Source organism: Phoenix dactylifera, chromosome 17, assembly GCF_009389715.1.
Source record: "Phoenix dactylifera cultivar Barhee BC4 chromosome 17, palm_55x_up_171113_PBpolish2nd_filt_p, whole genome shotgun sequence".
Taxonomy (NCBI): domain Eukaryota; kingdom Viridiplantae; phylum Streptophyta; class Magnoliopsida; order Arecales; family Arecaceae; genus Phoenix; species Phoenix dactylifera.
The window spans coordinates 4,045,234-4,064,878 of NC_052408.1; the positions used below are offsets into that span (position 1 = coordinate 4,045,234).

The 19,645-nt window shown below is 35.4% G+C and overlaps 1 protein-coding gene across 1 annotated transcript; it reads left to right on the top strand.

Moving 5' to 3' along the window:
- The first annotated feature begins 287 nt into the window (after nt 1-287).
- Nucleotides 288-18,989, top strand: LOC103707364 (RNA demethylase ALKBH9B-like). Its single transcript, XM_008791818.4, has 6 exons — nt 288-516; nt 620-1,108; nt 16,877-16,962; nt 17,051-17,355; nt 17,891-17,963; nt 18,047-18,989. The coding sequence occupies exons 1-6, from the start codon at nt 369-371 to the stop codon at nt 18,569-18,571; spliced, it is 1,626 nt and encodes a 541-aa protein (XP_008790040.2). The 5' UTR covers nt 288-368; the 3' UTR covers nt 18,572-18,989.
- The last annotated feature ends 656 nt before the right edge of the window (nt 18,990-19,645 follow it).

A 19,645-nucleotide genomic window follows, 5' to 3' on the forward strand; every position in this document is an offset into this window, starting at 1 on the left:
CGAATCAAATATATTTCCCGTGAGTCTGTACGCTTAGAATCAATCAAAAAAAAAAAAGGAAGAAAAAATTATGTACGCCTCAATGAGATTCCACCGAAAACTGAGATCCTCTTAAACGAGAAGAGAATAAAGCAACAATCTTACCCTGCTGATTCCCTGATAAATACATATTAGCCATCCAGTAAGAAAGAACCAAAACAACCAAATATGGTAAAATCGTAGTTTAACATACATTGAAGGACTTCTCGCGTAAATATGCTCGCCCTCTTGCCGACCGACTGCTAGACCCCGCGAACTTCTCTCAAGACTCCCAACGTATCCACTCCACGAGAGAGGAGAGGGAGGGAGAGAGAGAGAGAGAGAGAGCCATGGACGACCCCTTCGTCCAAGACTACGAACCGTCGGAGCTCGAGATCGCGGCGGAGTTCCTAACCAACTGGCTCCCCTTCCTCACCCGCGACCTCTGCGACGGTTGCTCCGCCGCCCTCCGGCGCCGGATCCAATCCCTCCACCCAGGTCTGCACCCCTATCCGCCTCGATTCTAGGGTTTCCGGTTTTCCTCGCTCTCGATCGATCCGTTCTTCTTTTTCTTAACCCCGTAGATCTCGCGTTTTTGTAGGGGATGCGGCGGTCTCCGGCGGCCGAGAGGATCTCGGCGCTTCGAGCTCCCCCGGACCGCCGGAGCCTTCGGATTGGTCGGATCGGATCCGGCCGATGACGTGGGACTCGGAGCCTCCGCCGGAGTCCGCCAAGGTGCGGATGTCGTGGGCGGACATGGCGCAGGAGGACGAGCTGGAGGAGGAGGAAGAGGAGGCGAGGAGGAGGAGTTTGGAGGCGGGGGCGGGGGAGGAGGAAGGGGAGGTTGAGCGAGGGAAGGGGGAGGAGAAGAAGAAGCCGGAGCTGTCGAGGGAGCAGAGGGAGCTGATACGGTTCAGGAACGTGGGGAGGAAGAAGGATTTCATATGCCTGGAGAGGGTGAAAGGGAAGATTGCTAATATTCTTGATGGTCTGGAGCTGCACACTGGAGTTTTTAGCGCCGCGGAGCAGAAGAGGATTGTGGATTTCATCTATGAACTCCAAGAGAAGGGGAGGAACCATCAGTTGGGAGGTGAGGAAAAGTCCAGAGGTTATATGTTCTTGTTCTAGTTAGTTATGTTTACCATGTACAGTTTTCAATTTCAGAATCGTCACTTATCCTTTTCCTAGACTTAAAACTTTTGGATTTTGAAAATTGAGGCTATTTTTTTAGGAGATGTTTGGTTGTTAAAAAGAACATGTTGAAAAAGGAGAAAACTTAAATGATGTGAATTTGGAAAGCTCTTCTCGTAATAGAAATTTGATTTCATGATTATGAGTTTTATGAAATTTCCATGCAACCAAATATGTAGTAGTACAAAACCGCGACATGCAATTTTAGGAAACATGTAAAAATCACATGAGGAGGGCGGGCCTTGGTGCCATGGTAAAGTTGCTCCATTACGGCCTAATTGTAATGGGCTTGAAACATAGAATCAACTTTTCTACATGTAGAGGTAAGGCTTCGTAGATCTAACCCTTACCAAACTTCGCAATGGCAGGAGCCTTGTACACTGAGATGCCTTTTATGTAAAATCATATGATCTCATAATTTTTGTTTAGATTCAAATGCTCCCTAAGTTCACTAGTGTTGGACATGTAAGATGCATGTAATTTGTTTAAGGCATGGGAATGATATCAATAGCAATCTTTCAGAGTGGATGGTAGACCTTTTCTTCTTAGTCATTTGTTTGAGAGCAAAAATTGTAAAGTGTTTTTTTTTTTCCACTACAAGAAGAGCTTTGAAGGAAAGTGTGACAAACAGGCCTAAGCACAAACATTGTCGCATGCAGAATATTGTTGATTAGAGATCTGGGATATTGGACTGCATCTTTTCTAATATAGTCTGTCAAAAATGTGCTAGAACTAGATGTTACAGAATAATGCTGTAATTACTTATTTAAATTGAGAAACGAACAAAATCGGGAAAAAAGAAAGAAAACTATGTTTTATATCATATAACTTGATATGGTGCTGTGTTTGAGATTAATTTTTTAAGTAGGAAGTAGGCAAGCCTTGGATGGGCAGTTGATGCGGTGAAATTCTTTAAACCCAACTTCAGCAAAAAATTTAACCAATCGAGAAGCATTGGGAGCAGTCAAGCTCTTTAAAGACATCCTTTTAATGTTATTAATTCTATTTTACAAAAAAAGAGCATGCTCTAATTCTGGTCATCACAATCTAAAGTAAGTATAGTTAGTTGGATGGGTAGGCGATGGCATCCATGCACATGATTTGAAAGTGGAAGGAAATTGTGATAGAAACTTTTCTAGTGATCTACTAGGATATGTTGGTTTACCTGGTTGCTCTTCTACAAGGTGACATAGTAAGGAAGTAATGCATGGAGAAGTTCAAATGAAATCATTGGTCCTTATCAAATTGGCAAAGTTGATTATTCAATATTCAATGCTCAAAATAAAACTTCTTTCAATTTGATGAGAAACAACCACTTTGAGGTTGTAAGGAGTAGATGAGCGGCTATGGATAGTTCTCTCAGCTGTTTGAGAGTTAAGTAGCCACTATTAGTAAGGCTTGATTTTCTAAATACATTATGGATATTAGAACTTGGACTGCAAGCAGTGCTTCTTCTACAATTCAATCAGTAAAGCCAAAAAATATTACCTTTGGTTGTAATTCAAAGTAAGGTTACTCTAAATTACATGATGCGACAATTCATCATTAAAATCTTTAGATGTAAAGGTAATTCTTGTTATACAGCTAAGTGATGTAATTATTCTAGAGGGATGTGAGTTAGAAGTGGTCGAAATGAAGGTAGATGAAAAGACGAGGAATTGGATAAGAAAGTGCATGTCTGTGTGAACATGGCTAACTTATTGTGGGTTGACATTTGTAATGCCTCGTATGGATGAAGAGAGATATTTGCTACTGCTTGTCATCTTTCTTATTTATTTCAAGAACATCTAAAGAAATGAGGCTTAATCATTGACAAACAGATCATCAGATTTTAGGGGTCTCAATAGATTGGATGGGGCTTTGGCTATACTTTGCCTGGACGAATGAGGATCTCAGTTTTCAAGTTGATGCAGGACCACTTGGATAGCGAAGTATGCATAGATAAACCTAAAGGTTCGTTTGGTTGGGGTATGTTAGATTAGGAGGTAATCTAATAATTTCTGAGAATCATTTATCTAGAAAAATGATTACGAGGGAAAACAGGTTTTAGCACATTTGATTGGTGAAAAATTACTCCGAAAAATGGCATCGAAAGAAGATTACTATATTTGGTTGGAGATAATCTTATATAGAAATATTGTAAAATTTTTAAAAATACCATTGAATAAATAATTCAAGTAATGATATTTTTTTTGTTTAGTCCATTTGTTGGCCATTTATGGCCCACTTACATAAAGGCTGTCAAATAGGACATTTTGAATATTTTAGTTAATAATTTTTTAAATTAATTTTACATATATTAAAAATATATTTTTTATTATAAATACTTTTTTTTATTTTTTGTTAGATCAATAAATATATTAATTATAAATATTATAAATTTATTTATTAATAAATAAAATTTTAATTATAAATATCAATATTTTAATTGTTCTATTATTATTTATAAAGAATACTATTTGTATTTTAATATATTAATGATAATAAACTAGTTTATTATATTAATTATAATAAATAATTAAGAAATACAATAATTATATTGATGATATTAATATATTAATATAATAATTATTTATTTACTAACTAAATAATTAATAAACATACTAATTATCATAAATAATATATTTATTAAAATTAGTATATTTGTTAATATATTAATTTTATATATTTATTAAAATATTTTAATTTATATATTAATTATAAATATAAAATAATTAATATAAATATGTGTTAATTAAAAGTTAAATAAATAAATAATATAAATATATGACTATAATATATCAATTATATATTGTAATATATATTATATTAATATAAAGAGTTTATTTAATCATAAATATATATGCATATTAATATCTATTTAATAAACAGTATTATGTCATAGTATACTAATATAAAATATTAAAATATTTATTATACACCCATCTAATATATTAAAATAAAATTAATATAACATATATTAATATAGTTAATATATTAACTATATGATATAATTAATATTAATATAAGTGAGGGTATTTTCGTTAAGCGATGATAATTTCAGAGTACCTCGACTTGGTAATTTGGCGTGGGAAAAAAATACCATTCCACTGGCCGTATCTGTTTTACTTTCTCTCTTTAAAAATTGGCTTCGGACCCACCATTTATTTTACTATCTCTCTCATCCTCTTCGTACCAAACATGGTAATCTAAGATGGGATTGATTTTTCTATACCACATTACTCCCAACCAAATGGACCCTATGGATGGAATTAAACTAGGATTTGAGTATAAATTACTTAAACTAGGATCTGAGTATAAATTACTTCAGTGTTGTGTTGTAAAAACATGGCAAAAATTCTTTTTCATCGTTAAAAGATGTGTCAAAAAATTTTATTTTGTGTTTTCTATAAGAGAAGTGAGTCATGGGCAGACGAATTTAGAGTTGATCAGGTGAATGATGTAGGTTGAAAGTTGATGGTAAAAGAATTTCAGATCTGTTTAATGAAATTATGTGGACAATGTGCATGCTATGAAAAAAAAATAATATATAAAAACATCCATGAAGTGATGAAAATTGCAGATTTTTGTGGTGCAGAGAACCAGCAGATAAGAGTAGTAACAATAGAAATATTTAAGTAAAACTGAAAATAGTGGGGAAGGAGAAGTCTGAAATGAAGCAATAAGAAGCACAAGGAGAAGGAGAGGGAAAAGAAAGACCAGAAAGAGAAGAGGAACAACACAAGAAAGGAATAAAGAGGGAATGGTTGGCCGAATTTGGCCTTCAATCCTTTTTCTATTTCATAAAAGAAAACAAGACACAATGCTTTTCTTAGTGCCAAACTGTAGGGCCATCTACAGCCTAAGTGAATCAGCATCTGCCGTGTGCATTCCTCATTTGGCTCAAATAACTCAAATTAAGGTCCCTAATATCTGTTAATAACCAACTTAATGCCCAGGTTTGAGTCCCTATAAGACTTTAGGTAAGGAAAGAATTCCACTTCCACTGTTCATGGCATCATCGCATGAATAGCAATCAACTAATTTAAAATACTCAGCTCAACTCAACTAAGCTTTAATCCTAATCTACTTGGATCAACTACAAGAATCCTTTTCTTCCATCATGCTCTGTTTAGGGCCATACTTTTTGAAAGATATAGCGGTATCAAGTCCTTCCTTACTACTTTATATCATGTGATTTTCAGTCTATCTCTACACCTCTTTCCTTCTGCATGTATTAAATTATGCCTTCATAGTAGTGCATTCCTTAGCTGCTTCATCTAAGCCATAATCCAAATCGACTAATTTCAAATCCTTATTGAAATTTGGATCTTAACTCAGGTTGTTAGAAAGCACATTTTTCATCAAAGATAGACTATTCTAGTGGTTGATGCTCAAGTATTTCTTGTTTTTGTTTTTTTATCTTCATTTGTAATATATAGCTGTTACTAAATATCTAAGTCCTTCTATATATGTACATATGTTTATGCATCTGCATGTTGTTGTCTATTATTTCATAAAGGAACCTTTTTTTTATTTGAAAGATCTATATATTTAGCCATCTAAAGGAAAGTTAAGTATGTGATGGACCATAATTTAATAATATATACTACGAAATTGCATGACAAATTAGTTTATCTTCATGAGTGCACCAACTGGCTGAGTTGGTAAATTGTTTTGTGTTGATATGAGGACCTAGGTCTGGTCCCGCTTACTCCAGTATTTGTCTAGGCTTCCACCTGTCCTAGTGCTCTCCCCTCCCCAAAAAAAGATAAAAAATAACTGATATGGAGTGGCTAAGTTCAGATATGTGTTCATATATGCATGTCTAAACATAGATCAAGAATAGTGCAAGACTTTTATAGTCCATTGGGCTTGAGACCTATAGATGGGTTTGGCACATTTCGTTGGTTACCTGGATTTGATACCCTTATCCTCTCCCACTAAATATCATTTCTTGTCTATGCTATCTCTAAAATGCTCTGGGCTTGTCAGGCTAGCTGGATAGTTGTATTGTAGATTGTGATTTTCAACATGCTTCAAAAAGTCGAAGCCCTCTATATGTGAACATACTTGGCTGGATGTGGGAGCATTGCAATTATCTTTTGTGCTTTGTTTCCCCTATAAAGATTGTCCTAGTGGTTGACCATATCATAATGATTGAGATTTCAATGTGATAGAAAAACTAATGCTTACACCCTAATGTACCATAATGGGAAATCCTTGAGGCTGGCTTCACGCAGCTAGCCTCAAGGACTGATGATGCTGGGCTCCAACTTTAAACTAAATACCGGAAATCCCTTTGCATGATGAAGCCTTCCTTCTCAGAAAAGGAAATCTCTACATCTTTCCATGCCCTAAAATAAGCACCAAAAATCCTTCTGCATGATGAAGCCTTCCATCTCGGGAAAAAGAAATCTCCATACCTTTCCATGCGTTAAAATAAATACCGGAAACTCTTTCGTGTATGAAACCTTTGTTCTTAGGAAAAAGAAATCCCTGTCTTTCCACGCATTTAAGATATCATGTATATCTTTTGTCCCGCTTCTCATCTCTGGTAGTGGGGTACACCATCCATATCCTCTATTAAAAAAAAATAAATATCATTCATCAAATATTACATCTCCTATTATAGCCATATATCTATCTACTAATAAATAATGGGAAAGGATCCACGTGTGCCCCAACCCCATGTCCCATGGAAAAAGTATTTTCTTATTTCCTTGATGTCTTTCCATAAATTGTCTCTTGCTCAAGTTTTTAGAAGGGTTAGAATTTTGAAATACGAGTTTTCAACTTCTGTAAGTTTCTTTTTATATATCTAAAACTTTTTGTAATTAATACAAATCCTCTATTATTGGTAATTTTTAGATATATAGTATTATAATTGTACATTATTTTTAAAACACAAAAATCTTTTCTCCTTTGTTGAAGATATAGAAAATCTTTTTTTATCTATCTTTTATTAAAAGATCACAGCCATCAAAATGCAATTAAATTTCGCGTGCACCTCAAATGCGAGACTCTAGCATGTAGTAGTCATCAAATTGTTCTTCAAGCCCGTGAATAATGGGAGCATCTATATTAGGGGTGCAAGCGAGCCAAGTCGAGTAGCTAGAAGCTCAAGCTTGACTCAATTTAAAATACTCAGGCTCGAAACTCGACTCGAGATCAATCAAGCCTTAATATCCAAGCTCGAATTTGACTTGAATATTAATCGAGCCACACTGAGTTCAAGCTTGAATTCGAGCCTTGGTCACAATTTAAAAATATAGTTAAAAGTTATGAGTTAGATTAGATTAAAAAAATATAGATATTATATTTTTTAAATTTTGAATTAATAATATATTACAAATAAATATAATATTATATATATATATATATATATATATATATATATATATATATATATATATACACATACTTGACTAGGTTTGCGAGTCTTCAAGCTGAGTATTTTGCTATTCGTGCTTGACGCAAAACATTATTGGAGCTACTCAAGCTCGAGTCGAGCTCGTTAATTGTTGAGTTGAGCTCAAGCAGCTCGCGAGTTGCTTATCTCATTTGCACCCTAAGTCTATATGAGGAGATATGAACAAAATAGTGATTCCAATTTTTCTTGTACTCAACTATATTAAGGCAAGAAATTAATGATATATATTTAATATGCAAAATCATGCTTGGTGATTTGAAGTATGATAATTCTTCTTGGTATATTGTGTTCCACACTTACCCACATTTAATTTGGTCAGCATACCATAATGATTGAGAATTTGTCTAGGAAGCATGGATATGAATATGGAATATGGATAGATACGATACAAATATGTTCATATAATAAATCTTGAATAAAAAGGATATGATATGGCCATAATATAACAAGAAATAAATATTATTTTTATTTTATGCTACAAAACATCTAGAAACCATGATTGGTTTATTATAAAACACCATTTAGTAACATTCAACATCACAAATTTAAATGAGTTCACAAGATGAAAACTTATAAATATTTAACAATATAATAAAAACAAATATAGTAACTATATTTGTATGTGTTTATGTATCTATAAGTTAGTAGACATAAATACCACAAACATTCTTTACCCTCAAAATATAAATGTAGCAAGGTAGCAATTTAACTAAAACAAATGCAACAAGCTAATAAGAACTTATGCAGCAAAATATATGAATAATTAGAGTAGCAGCAGTGAACGTGCGAGCTTGCCAAGGTGATAAAGTCTTTTGCAGATGTACGAAATGACCTGGGATCAAATCTCACCTTCACTAGGTTTTTGGGGTTTGGGGTATTTTTGGAAGGGCTATCCCCCATTGTGTAGCCTATTGCCTAGGGCCTCTTTCTTAATAAAAAAGAACGGTAGCAGTACATATTTAGTGGGTCAGCAACAAGATTAAGAAAAATAGAAGAGTTGGAATCAGAAGAAAAAAATTAATGCAGAAAACCAGCAATATAATAAAAAATTATCTTCCAAAAAAATGCAGCAACATAAACAAAATACTGAATTATTACAAAATCACATGCAGAAATATTATATTATCTCAAAAAATGAGATTAGGACATAACCTGCCAGTTTTTCCATGTACCCTACCTATCATATGATACACATAGATGGGAAATACCAAAATGAAAGAAAAAAAAAAGAAAAAGAAAATGAGTTTGAATGAAGAAAGAGGAAAAAAAGGAAAAAAGGGACCTAATAACTTATTTAAATTATTGTTTGGAGGCAAATTTAGGTTCAAAACCCACTTGACCCATGTCCAATCGATGATACGTCTGATTGATTTTAGTGATGCTATGATTCTATCACAATCGATGTGCCTAACTAGAAAGAGTATATGATGCATGATTGTAATCTCATATTTTATCCCCAAATTTTTATTTGTGTGAATGTTGTGGGATATAACCACATGGATGGCTATTATTCCATTACATATGATACACTTGGTACTTTAAACTAGGGCGAACAATAAAGATTTGACACACCATATAGTGGGCTTGCATTGTCATAAGATCAAATATTCATTTAATTTAATTTTCTGTCGATAGGTTAAAGAAGAAATATGATAGCATTTTTCTCCACTGTTTTAAAAGGGTAGAATTGGAAACATAAGAGGAAGAGTTGAAGGTAAAATTTGACAGAAAATTCCATGAATTGGAGGTGGTGAGCCAAGGAGCCACACGGGTGTTCACATTAGTAGTGTATAAATCCATGTTTTGGACTGTCTATACTTTTGTAAGCAGTTTAAGAAAGAAAAGGAAAGAGAACCTGCTAGCCAAGTTGCTGTTTTCTAGTAGGGGTGTTGACTATCTCCGCTTTCTCTCGTACTATCGCTTTTAGCAAGGTGCTGTGTCTTGTGCCTTAGCTCACCGCCGGTGCTTATGTAAACTGATATAGCCACTTTCATTAGTTCCATTATGGTAAGCTGGGCTTTAGGCTTAAGGGAAGTTTGATTGCTCAATTCACTCCTGAGGCGGAGAAGCAGTCTCTTCTTCCTTCCTATCTATACACTAAGCTAGTGGATTAGAAATAGAACCATTATCCAAATTGCACACGTGAATCCTTAATAACATGGAATCGATGGCTACAACATTTTTTTGCAACCCATGAAACTCCTTGCTCTCCTCTGCATTTTGCCTCGCATAAGATATTCCCTTGTTTTCCTTTGATCATCCTGCATATTGGATATGATCTATCTGAGAAAATTTTGCCCATTAAATCTCTGAGAATAGTTAAAAGCTGATTTATGACAATTTCATTGTATAGTATTCCTCTATGCTTGGCTTGTTATTGTCTGCTAAACAATATGGTTCTATCTAGAAAACCTTGCTCATTATCTTCCTCCTTTTATCCACCTTCTACCCTTTGCAGTTTGCTCCTCCTTCCTTGCAACTCACCTTCAGTCTCAAATTAGTAATTGATTATATTATAAATCCATTTAGATCTCTCAACTTGTAAGGCTAGGTTCTTCATTTCTGGCAATTCTGTTCCTGAACCCTAATTATTGATGGGGGAATTAATATTGCCTTCATGGAATCCAATTTATACATTAGAAATTAGGTGCAGCTTGAAGAAGCAGCCTGTTTCCTTTTGCTTTTGAGAAACCTCATTAATTTTTGCATGGCTGGATCTTAAAGCCTTTTTTTTCCTAAGTTGTGATTACTTGGGATTCTCTTTTTTTCAATTTGAAGATAAAATTATTTTGGGAATCAGTATTTTTAATCTCCACTGTTCTACCAATTAGTACTTTCGGAAACCCAAAGCACCTATGGTTCCATCTCCATAGGAGTGGCGAGGTGTGGAGAACGTGTTTGTTTCTGCCTTAAGGTACTGGGTACTTAAGCCGTGTTTTACATTTGAAGAATCTTTTGGAATCCTGTGGTTCCTTGAAGCAGGAATTTGGATAGTCATAGTCTCTTCCTCTCCATTGAGTAGGATTTAGAACAGTAAAGATGCAGCCACACTGAATCTCATGAATTCCTATGACAAAAAACTTTTTTCCTTTTTAGCAAAGTTGTTGCTGAAGGGCTTCCTTAAGAAGAGTATGCATCTGCAGGAGAGGAGATAAGGGGAAAGAATCTTTGTGGGATCTCCCATCTGGCATCTGGATCTTGTGATGAAAGACAGCTTTTTGATCATCGTCAAACCTTTAATAAATAAAAACCTCTATTCCAACTCCAAATCTGCTTTGCAGCAAAGGGACAGACCATTTACTAGAACTTCTTAAGTATGACATCAGGTTAACTACAAAAACAATTCATTGTACCATAGATCTCGCTAAAGAAAGGAATGGGAGAGAAAACCTACAAAACTTCTGAATCCAACACCATTAATACTACATAGGAAACTAGATTTAAGTTAGATACCCCCTTAGAATGTCTCTCAAAAGCTTTTTGCGTTCTGGCAAATATGAGAAAAAAATGATATTTAGGTCTAGCATAAGGCCTGATAGTCTTTTACCAGCCCCTCACAATTATTGCATTCTATTCTTTATTTTGCATGTAACTTGCCTTAGTTCAACATCTCCAAGTGGCGGTCCTTCAACCATCTTGTATGCAATCCAACAACCCTCATCACAAGCAATGGGATATGTGTTGCGATCTTCTGAGTCTAACATGTTGTTTCTAAGCAAGGTCCGCCGTACCAACGTACCGGTGGGCACCGGTACCAGTACCAAACGGAGCCGAACCGGTGGGGCTGGTTCGGCCGAGTTTCAGCTTTGGCGTCGTTTTTTTTTTGGGGGGGGGGGGGGGGGGAGTTCTCATTTTAAAAGCTGTACCGGTGCGAACCGAGCCGGTTCGCACCGATAAAGCCCTGGAACCGACCGGTTCCGACCCCACCGATTTTAATTGCTGTACCGGACCGTTGCTCGTCGATATCGGTCTGATATGGGCTGAACTGACCGATTCCAGTTGGTTTAGCAGACCCTGTTTCTAAGGCATAATCGTGACTAATTGGCTCATGTGGAATGACAATAGAAAAACTTATTCTCAAATCGAATAGGTGTTACAGCATGTTGCTTTGAACTTTGATAAAAAAACCACTATCCTTCCAATAAAATTTTCCTACCCTTGTTGAAATGAAAAAGAAAGAAACACCTACTTTTTAAACTTCGCATAAAGGAAAGAGAAGGGGATTAGTGTTTCATGATGACTCGATTGTTGTCATTAAGCTGTTAATATAGGGTGTTCTTTTGGTCCCACATTTAAGTTAAGAATTTTCTCTTCTTTTTCTGATGAAATTTACTGCTGCTTTCAACTTTAGTAATCACCATATCCTTCTGATAGCCACAGGTTTCAAACTTTTAATGGTTTTAACATATTAGTATGCTTCCATTTGATCCTTGTGGGTAGAGTCTGGTTGTAGGATAGTCAATCTATATCTATTATAAGTATACTCTTTTCATCAAATATCAAAATTAAGGATCGCCGAATCTATACCGACACATGGTACAGGGCGATGTACCGGTGGGTCACCGCTATGGTACAATACTAGTTCAGTACTGTACCGACACATGATACAAGACGATGTACCGGTCATCTAAATGGTACGTCGTTTTTTTTATTTTTTTATTTTTTTGTTTTCTTAATCTTTTTTGTTTTCACTTATTATTTTGATGATAATTGTTTAATTTGTAATTTTGACATTGTTTTGATATCTTTTTGGTCATAAAGTAGAATTGAAGTACGATAATGTATTTATAAGTGAATACACATAAAATATAACAAATGGAGTAGATTTAATGTATTTAAAGTACAAAATTCGTACCGACATGAAAAATTTTGTGGAGTGCCGATGTCCCTCATAGACGTCAGGAGCACGATCATAGTCTGGGCCTGGGATACCCACTTCAAGATTCTGAGAGGATTGCCCATAAATTTGGGCCTAAGTCTCTATGTGCATGATTGTGTCCAAAGTTAAATAAATTGCTATCAAATTTAGGTAGAAAGAATGATGAATACCCCTAAATATGCTACCAGTTTTACAAAATTTTTTTATCATTATTTTATTTTTTAATTCAAAAATATATTTTCTAATCTAAAAATTCAAAGATTGGTTGTATTGTGTAAATCACCTATAGGTCTATAGGATATCACGAAATTATGCCGAAACCCAAAAGTTTGGCACCTTCATTTTTTCTATTTTTTTATCGATTTTCAGCATGTAAAAGAAAAAAAAAAGAGAGGAGAGGGAAGGGAAGAAGGCCCTTTGCTTTGTTTTTGGGTTGGATCTAGTTTGAAATCAGCAAAATCCTCTCTGTCTTTGATTTTTTTTGGGGTTGGAAAAAAAAGAGACGTGAGTAGAGAAGGCATCCGGGCCTTCTCTGCCTCCCTCTCAATAATTTAAAGGGAGAGAGGGCCGAACCGTGTTGAACCAAGGATGGTTCAGGTCAGATCGGGCTTGAACTGAGCGGTTTGGGCTTTGTTTCGAATCGAGCAGCTGTACTGTTGTGGTTCGGGGTGGTACGAATTGGTATGCTTGGAATTAGTTGGTTTGGGGCACTTCGGCATTCCATGATCAAAACATTGGGTCCATTCTTGCGTTGATTAGAGGTCAGTACAGCAACATGCTATATTACATTGTAACTTGTTGGTACAGGAGCCTGCATGCTTAGGTACAGTTAGAGAATCTTTATTTTTTTCCTTTCCTTGCCATTACATTTTAGTGTAAAATAATATGTTTTTTCAAAATCCTAACATGATTTCTGTCTAGCTAAACACATCTACTATCCCCAGTTATGTGAGGGATGAATGATAGCTGCTGATGAAGATATGCAAAGCATATACCATTAACATTTGATAGAAGTTGAATTTCTGAACCAATTTGAATTATCCTTCTAAAACACCTCATGCAAAAGCAAAAGCAAGAATCCTGTATGGGATAGTTTGTACATGTTTTAGTATCCTGGGTAGGATATATCATTATCCTGCACTTTCACCCTTCTCAAGTAGAGGTGCTGTCATCAATTCCCCATGGAGCATCCTTCATTCATAGTCTGAGCATGGTAATATAAAGCAGGGCAACTTAGAGTGCAATTTGGTTTGCAAATACAGGTTAATGTGGTCTGATTCAATATATCCATGGATTAGGCAATTTACATACAGTTCAAAGCAGTTGAGGTGTGATTCACCTTGGTTTCTGCCAAAGTAGGGCCAGTATGTTCTGTTTAGCTAGCCTCTGTGCTCTTGTAGCAGGTTACACTATCAAGAACATTTTTAATAAAAGAAATTGAAGAAGACATTGGGAGCTTTGATAGAGGATATGTTGATATATAACAAACTTGACATCTCGATATATAAATTGACTTCAGGTGGGATCCACTGTCTATACATGTTGAATAATGTGTTAAAGCACATTTCACTGTTTACAGCATATTGCTGCAACAGTAGGTATCATGATACAATCTCATATCATAATGACAACCATGCTATACAATAAGATAAAGCAGAACGCTCACATTATTGCTTTACTTTATTGTAACAATTCTAAGAAAAAAATCATTTTGTCAACATGCAACTTTTTTTTGCTGATTATGTCATGTCCATCATTTTCTGACTCCATTAAGAACTTTGACTTTGCAATGTTTTAGAAAATGGAAATAGAAGAGATGGATAAAGAAGATTCATAGATTACTAAAGTTGGGAATAATTCAGTATTTCACTGCTGATAATGGAATCTTTTTCCTGTTTGGATGATTTTGTTGCAACATTAAAGAGGCGAAATTCAGTATAGGGGTTGGCCTCATACTTTTAACCTAAATATTGACTTCAACAATCTTAGTATAAGTTTATTCCATTGCATTACAAAAGTTTCTGCTATTTTTATCCCAGTATCCAGTAGTTTGCTGCTCTCAAATGAGCTATGCTGTTCAGTTACCACCACCATATCATCATAGTCCTAATATTTACCCTTGATTTCCCATGTGCGGTGCCCTTCTTCCATATCTGGCATCACTTCTTTAAGGGCTTTCTGTAAAGAGTAACATTTCCCCATTAGATTGGTTTCTGGTAGCGCAAAATATAAAAGCGATCCATTTGAATCTCCAACATGTCTTCCCTTAAGGAGGCAAACTTACTAAATTTGTGGAAGTAAAGTTGGTTTTTTATGTAAACATAGCCAACAAATAGATTTTCTAGTTTCTCCTCAAAGCACCTTTTCAATTCCTGCATATGATAGAGGCATCAAATCAAACATTTTTATGTTTTGCCTTTTCTTGTTTAAAAGGCTTAATTGCTTTTTTTTAAAAGCAAAGCCAAGTATGCCTTTCAGGTTGTTGTAGAGTTGAGTTTCTAATGGCTTGTTAACTGGGTTCCTTGAATCAGGAATGGGGTATAAATGCTCATTGAAGCTCAACATGCAGATGTTTTAATTGGATGGTAAAACAACCATAGCTAACTGCTACTGCTAATGCTTGTTTGATGTTTTCTTTTCCATAGTCATGTTTCGTTGGTATCATATGATATTTAGGCATGCAAATTGATGGCATGGTTATGATTGACATCAAATGAATGCAGATGCATCTTGTAAATTAGATATTATGCTGCTATGTACATAATCATGGATAGTTTCACCAGTTAGTTTTCTGGGCATTTCAGAGCAACATGGCTTTGGCTATATTCCTGCAATTGGATGGGCGAGTGCCATATTCTCAAATTAGCGCACATCATATGTAAATCTGTCGTCCGGCAACATATATATTCCATTTGGTTAATTGTAATAGAATTGCTTAGCTAAGGAATACTACCAACTTGTACAAGCTGATTGGATGCTCCATTACTTTTGTGATGCCCTGCATGGGTTGGAATCATTGAGGGACTAAGGAAGAAGTGCATTGGACCAGAGGAAGTTACAAATCCCTCAGCCCAGTTTTTTTTTTAATAATATACATATATATTTTATTTATTTTTAACTATATATATAATTATTTCTATTTTTATTTTTATGGATGAAAAATTCATCTAATTGGTGTCTTTTGGTATTTGACAACCTTGGGACTGTAGCATAGGGCACTTTGCCCGATTCTGCTCATTTTCTTCTCTGTTTACTCCCTTCAGTCCTTCCCATCAGTTGTGATATATTATATGGATAAAGAAGCTGGGCATGTGAAGGCCCTTTAGTTTGATAATGCACATATATGATTCTGCCCTGTTTAACTATGAAAAGGGTAGCATAATCATCTAAGTATTGTGTAGTAAATACATTTGCTGGTTAGTGCTTTTATTTTAGTGCAGGCTTTTTTATTACTAAGGTTCTGTTTGGAGGAGCTGTTTGTAGTAGAGCTTTTGGAAGTAGAGCTGTTGGAAGTAGAGCTGTCTAAAGCAGAGCATTTATAAAAAGCTGTTTGCTGTTTGGTAACTACATTTCTAAAGTGCTGTTGCACTTTAACATGTGTTTGGTAAACAAACTGAGAAAGTACTTTTGTATGACAAAATGACTATAAAGGATATTACCAGTATTATATAACAGAGCATAATAATATAATATGTATTAATACATAAATATTTGATATAGTATAATATTAATGTAATGTAATATAATATTATTATAATATAGTACTATAACATTGTATTAATAATAATTTAATATAATATTAAATTAATTAACACAAATATCAATGTATTATGATATAATGTAATATTATATTATATTTATAGTATAATATAATAATAAATATATAAAATATTATAATTATTAGTGTAAATTAATTTTTCATCCTTCTAATGATCATTTATCTCTCTAACAAATAAAGAGAAAGGAAGAAGAATATAGAGAGGGAAAGAGAGAAAGGAAGAGGCGGGATAAAGATTTTGGGGGAAAAAAGTGTGATTTAAATGAGGGTATTTTGGTCCAAAAAACAGCTTCCCGACAAAGCTGAAAATAGCATTTTCGGAAAGCTCCAAATTGGAGCTTCTCCCCAAAAGCTGTTTTCAGCTTGTCGCAAAAGCTGCTTTCCGAAAATTTTACCAAACATCATTTTTTATCTAAAAGTACTTTTGAAGGGCCAGAAAGTGCTTTTTGGCCCTCCAAAAGCTCTCCCAAACAGGGCCTAATTCTTGTGACTTGTATATAAACTCGTACTTTTCTCATTTACTATGCTGTTATAAAGCTCAGCTCAGTTCTCTAATGTTTTCAGACAATTTGGTGATCTCATCTGCTGCTATTTGCAGAGCATACATATTCAGAACCACGAAAATGGATGCCAGGCAAGGGCCGGGCGACCATCCAATTTGGATGCTGTTATAATTTTTCTATGGTATTTCATCACAAGCATTTTGGATATGAAACTTCTTACATTTGTAGTTGGAAGATGGGGAGAAAACTAATGAGAAGTCTGTTGACAGGATAAGGATGCTAACCTCCCAGGCATCCTTCAGAATGTTATTGCAGATCCAATACCTCATCTTTTCAAGGTGATCATAAGGAGACTCATTCGCTGGCATGTACTCCCAGCAGCATGCATACCTGACAGTTGTATCGTCAACATTTATGAACCAGGAGATTGTATACCACCTCATATTGACAGCCATGATTTTGCTCGACCATTCTGTACCGTGTCGTTCCTTAGCGAGTGCAATATACTCTTTGGATCCAACTTAAAGGTTGCTGGAGCAGGCGAGAGTTCAGTTCCAATCTCCTTGCCTGTTGGGTATGCATGTTTAAAACTCTGACATCTTGCCTATTTCCATTAATGTTACCGTGACCAGGAATTAATGCATATAATTTCTTTTTCATTTACTTGGATTTTTGTGATAAGGACCTGGATGTGTGAAGAGACATTATGAAACATATTTACATCATATTAAATATGATCATGGGTTACTGTAAGATAAATGAGGAACTTGTCTCAACGTGTACCTTCTGCTACTTTATATTTAATGCATATGACTAATAGTACATATCTATATTCCTTAAGTTTGATATATCATGCTTTTTATTCTCCCAATTGAAAGGAAAATTGATTTATATTATTGTTTTATAATTACCCAGTGAAGTCCTATTTGAGCTCACGATGTTTCAAGATATAGTGATTTGATTTCAATTATCCTGTTTAAAAACTCATTTTACACTAGATGGTGTATGTAATGTTAATCAACCCTGAATTGCTGCCGATTAACTTGATGATGCTGGGTTATGTAATTGTGATTCTTCAATGCAAAACCTAACTTTCTAACTTTTTTCAGGTCAGTGCTTGTCTTGAATGGTAATGTAGCTGATGTTGCAAAAGCATTGTGTGCCAGCAGTCCCAAAAAAAAGGTATGACTATCATTTAAAAAAAAAGAGAAAATGTTCGATATGTTCAAGTCATAGCTCTCTCATGTTCTTATTTTAAATCACAGGATATCCATTACCTTCAGAAAATGGATGAAAACAAGCGGCCAGTTGGTTTCAAGCCTGAACCAGATCTGCAAAGCATCCAGCCACTTCCATATGATTCTGAGGCAAAGAAATTACCTCATCAGGACTGGAACAAACAACCTGCAGTAGAGAGTAAAAGCTTTAAGAAAGGGAAGAAACCCAAAGGAAGGTCAGCTGGGATAAAGCCTGAACAACATTTGTATGAGAGCCAGTCTCATCCTTATGATGCTAGCATGTCGACAAAGAGATCCGCATTCCGAGCTATGGACGATCAGCGTGCAATGGCTAGTAACGCGTCTGAGAGAGGAAGAACTTTGTTGGGAGGTCAACTGAATCAAAGCCAGAACCAGATTTGCAAGACATCCAATTACATCAAGATGATGCTGATGATCTCACAAAAAGGTCAGTGCAACGAGGTCGGCATGAGGAAGAGCATGATAACCTGGAGAGTAGCAAGGATTATGGTGGGAGGAGAGTGCGAATGGAGCAGAGGAGGATCATTATAAGCCGCAACATGGAAGGAGAAGAGGAAACACTACCCGTAGGTAGTCAGACTGCAGAGCCAACCCGTCTTTCCCGGGCTCATTTGCGATCCCTGAATAATGGACGAAGAAGGGTGAGGGTAAGCTTGTCTAATGATTAGTGGTGTCAAGTCACAAGAATTTTCCACATCAGATTTAGTTTAAATTGTGATGACTTGGGTTGTGGCATTTCGTTTGCGCATTGCTAAGGTTTGGCATTAGCTCATATGTTCGACATTAATATTCCCCATCATTGGTGTCATTTATGTTATGTCGAAATGTGTTATTTTATACATCAAAAAAATTACTTTACTGCAAATTACTTCAGCTTTCTAGTTTGAACATGATAGAATTGACTGTTTTAATGTTCTGAGCAGTAAATAAAAAAAAAAGATTAAATGCATCCGGTGAAACTCACGATTATCCTTCTTCTTCCTTGAGAGCAGATTTGGGGTTGGGGAGAGTAGGCAGGAGCTGGATGGGAACAGCTTGTGTTGGGCAGTTTCTATGCTGAGCTACTTTCACTAACTAGCTCTGTACCTTTAAAAACTGTGAAAGAAAGTATCAGAGCCTTTGTCTGATCAGATTGCATAGAGAGGATTTAAATGGCCTCCTCGGTGGATTACATAGTGTACATTTCGCCTCTCTTTTCATCTTCCCTTTTCTAACTCTTCATTAAGTGGTAGAATCTCTTTTGTGCATTTCTAAACGAAAAGTTCCAAGTTTGGTTGGTGCATAAGTTTTCCATATAATTGACAAGAAGCTTTTCTCTTGTTCGCTATTCCTATGCTTCTTCAACATTCTTTTATTGTTCTTTTCCTAAATCTCACATAATACTGCCCATCTGACGAGTAATGCCATATTATTTTGCATACCTCAAACAGGGAGTTTCTTTGAATGACAAAGGGATCAACCGGTTGTCCCGAACTAAAAGTTTCATCTTGAAGCCGGTTTGTTTAACATGGAGATGGGCTTAACCTCTTTATGGTGTTTCATCCATCCATTCTTGTCCTGTTAGATCATCTACCATCCATTCAGGCATCCCAGTAATTTAACGTT

Bases quoted from the DNA above. Each gene is read 5' to 3' on its own strand.
- LOC103707364 (XM_008791818.4), top strand. From the start codon at position 369: ATGGACGACCCCTTCGTCCAAGACTACGAACCGTCGGAGCTCGAGATC. The intron at 16,963-17,050 runs GTATTTCATCAC...GTCTGTTGACAG, and splicing joins GCTGTTATAATTTTTCTATG to GATAAGGATGCTAACCTCCC. The intron at 17,964-18,046 runs GTATGACTATCA...TTTAAATCACAG, and splicing joins CCAGCAGTCCCAAAAAAAAG to GATATCCATTACCTTCAGAA.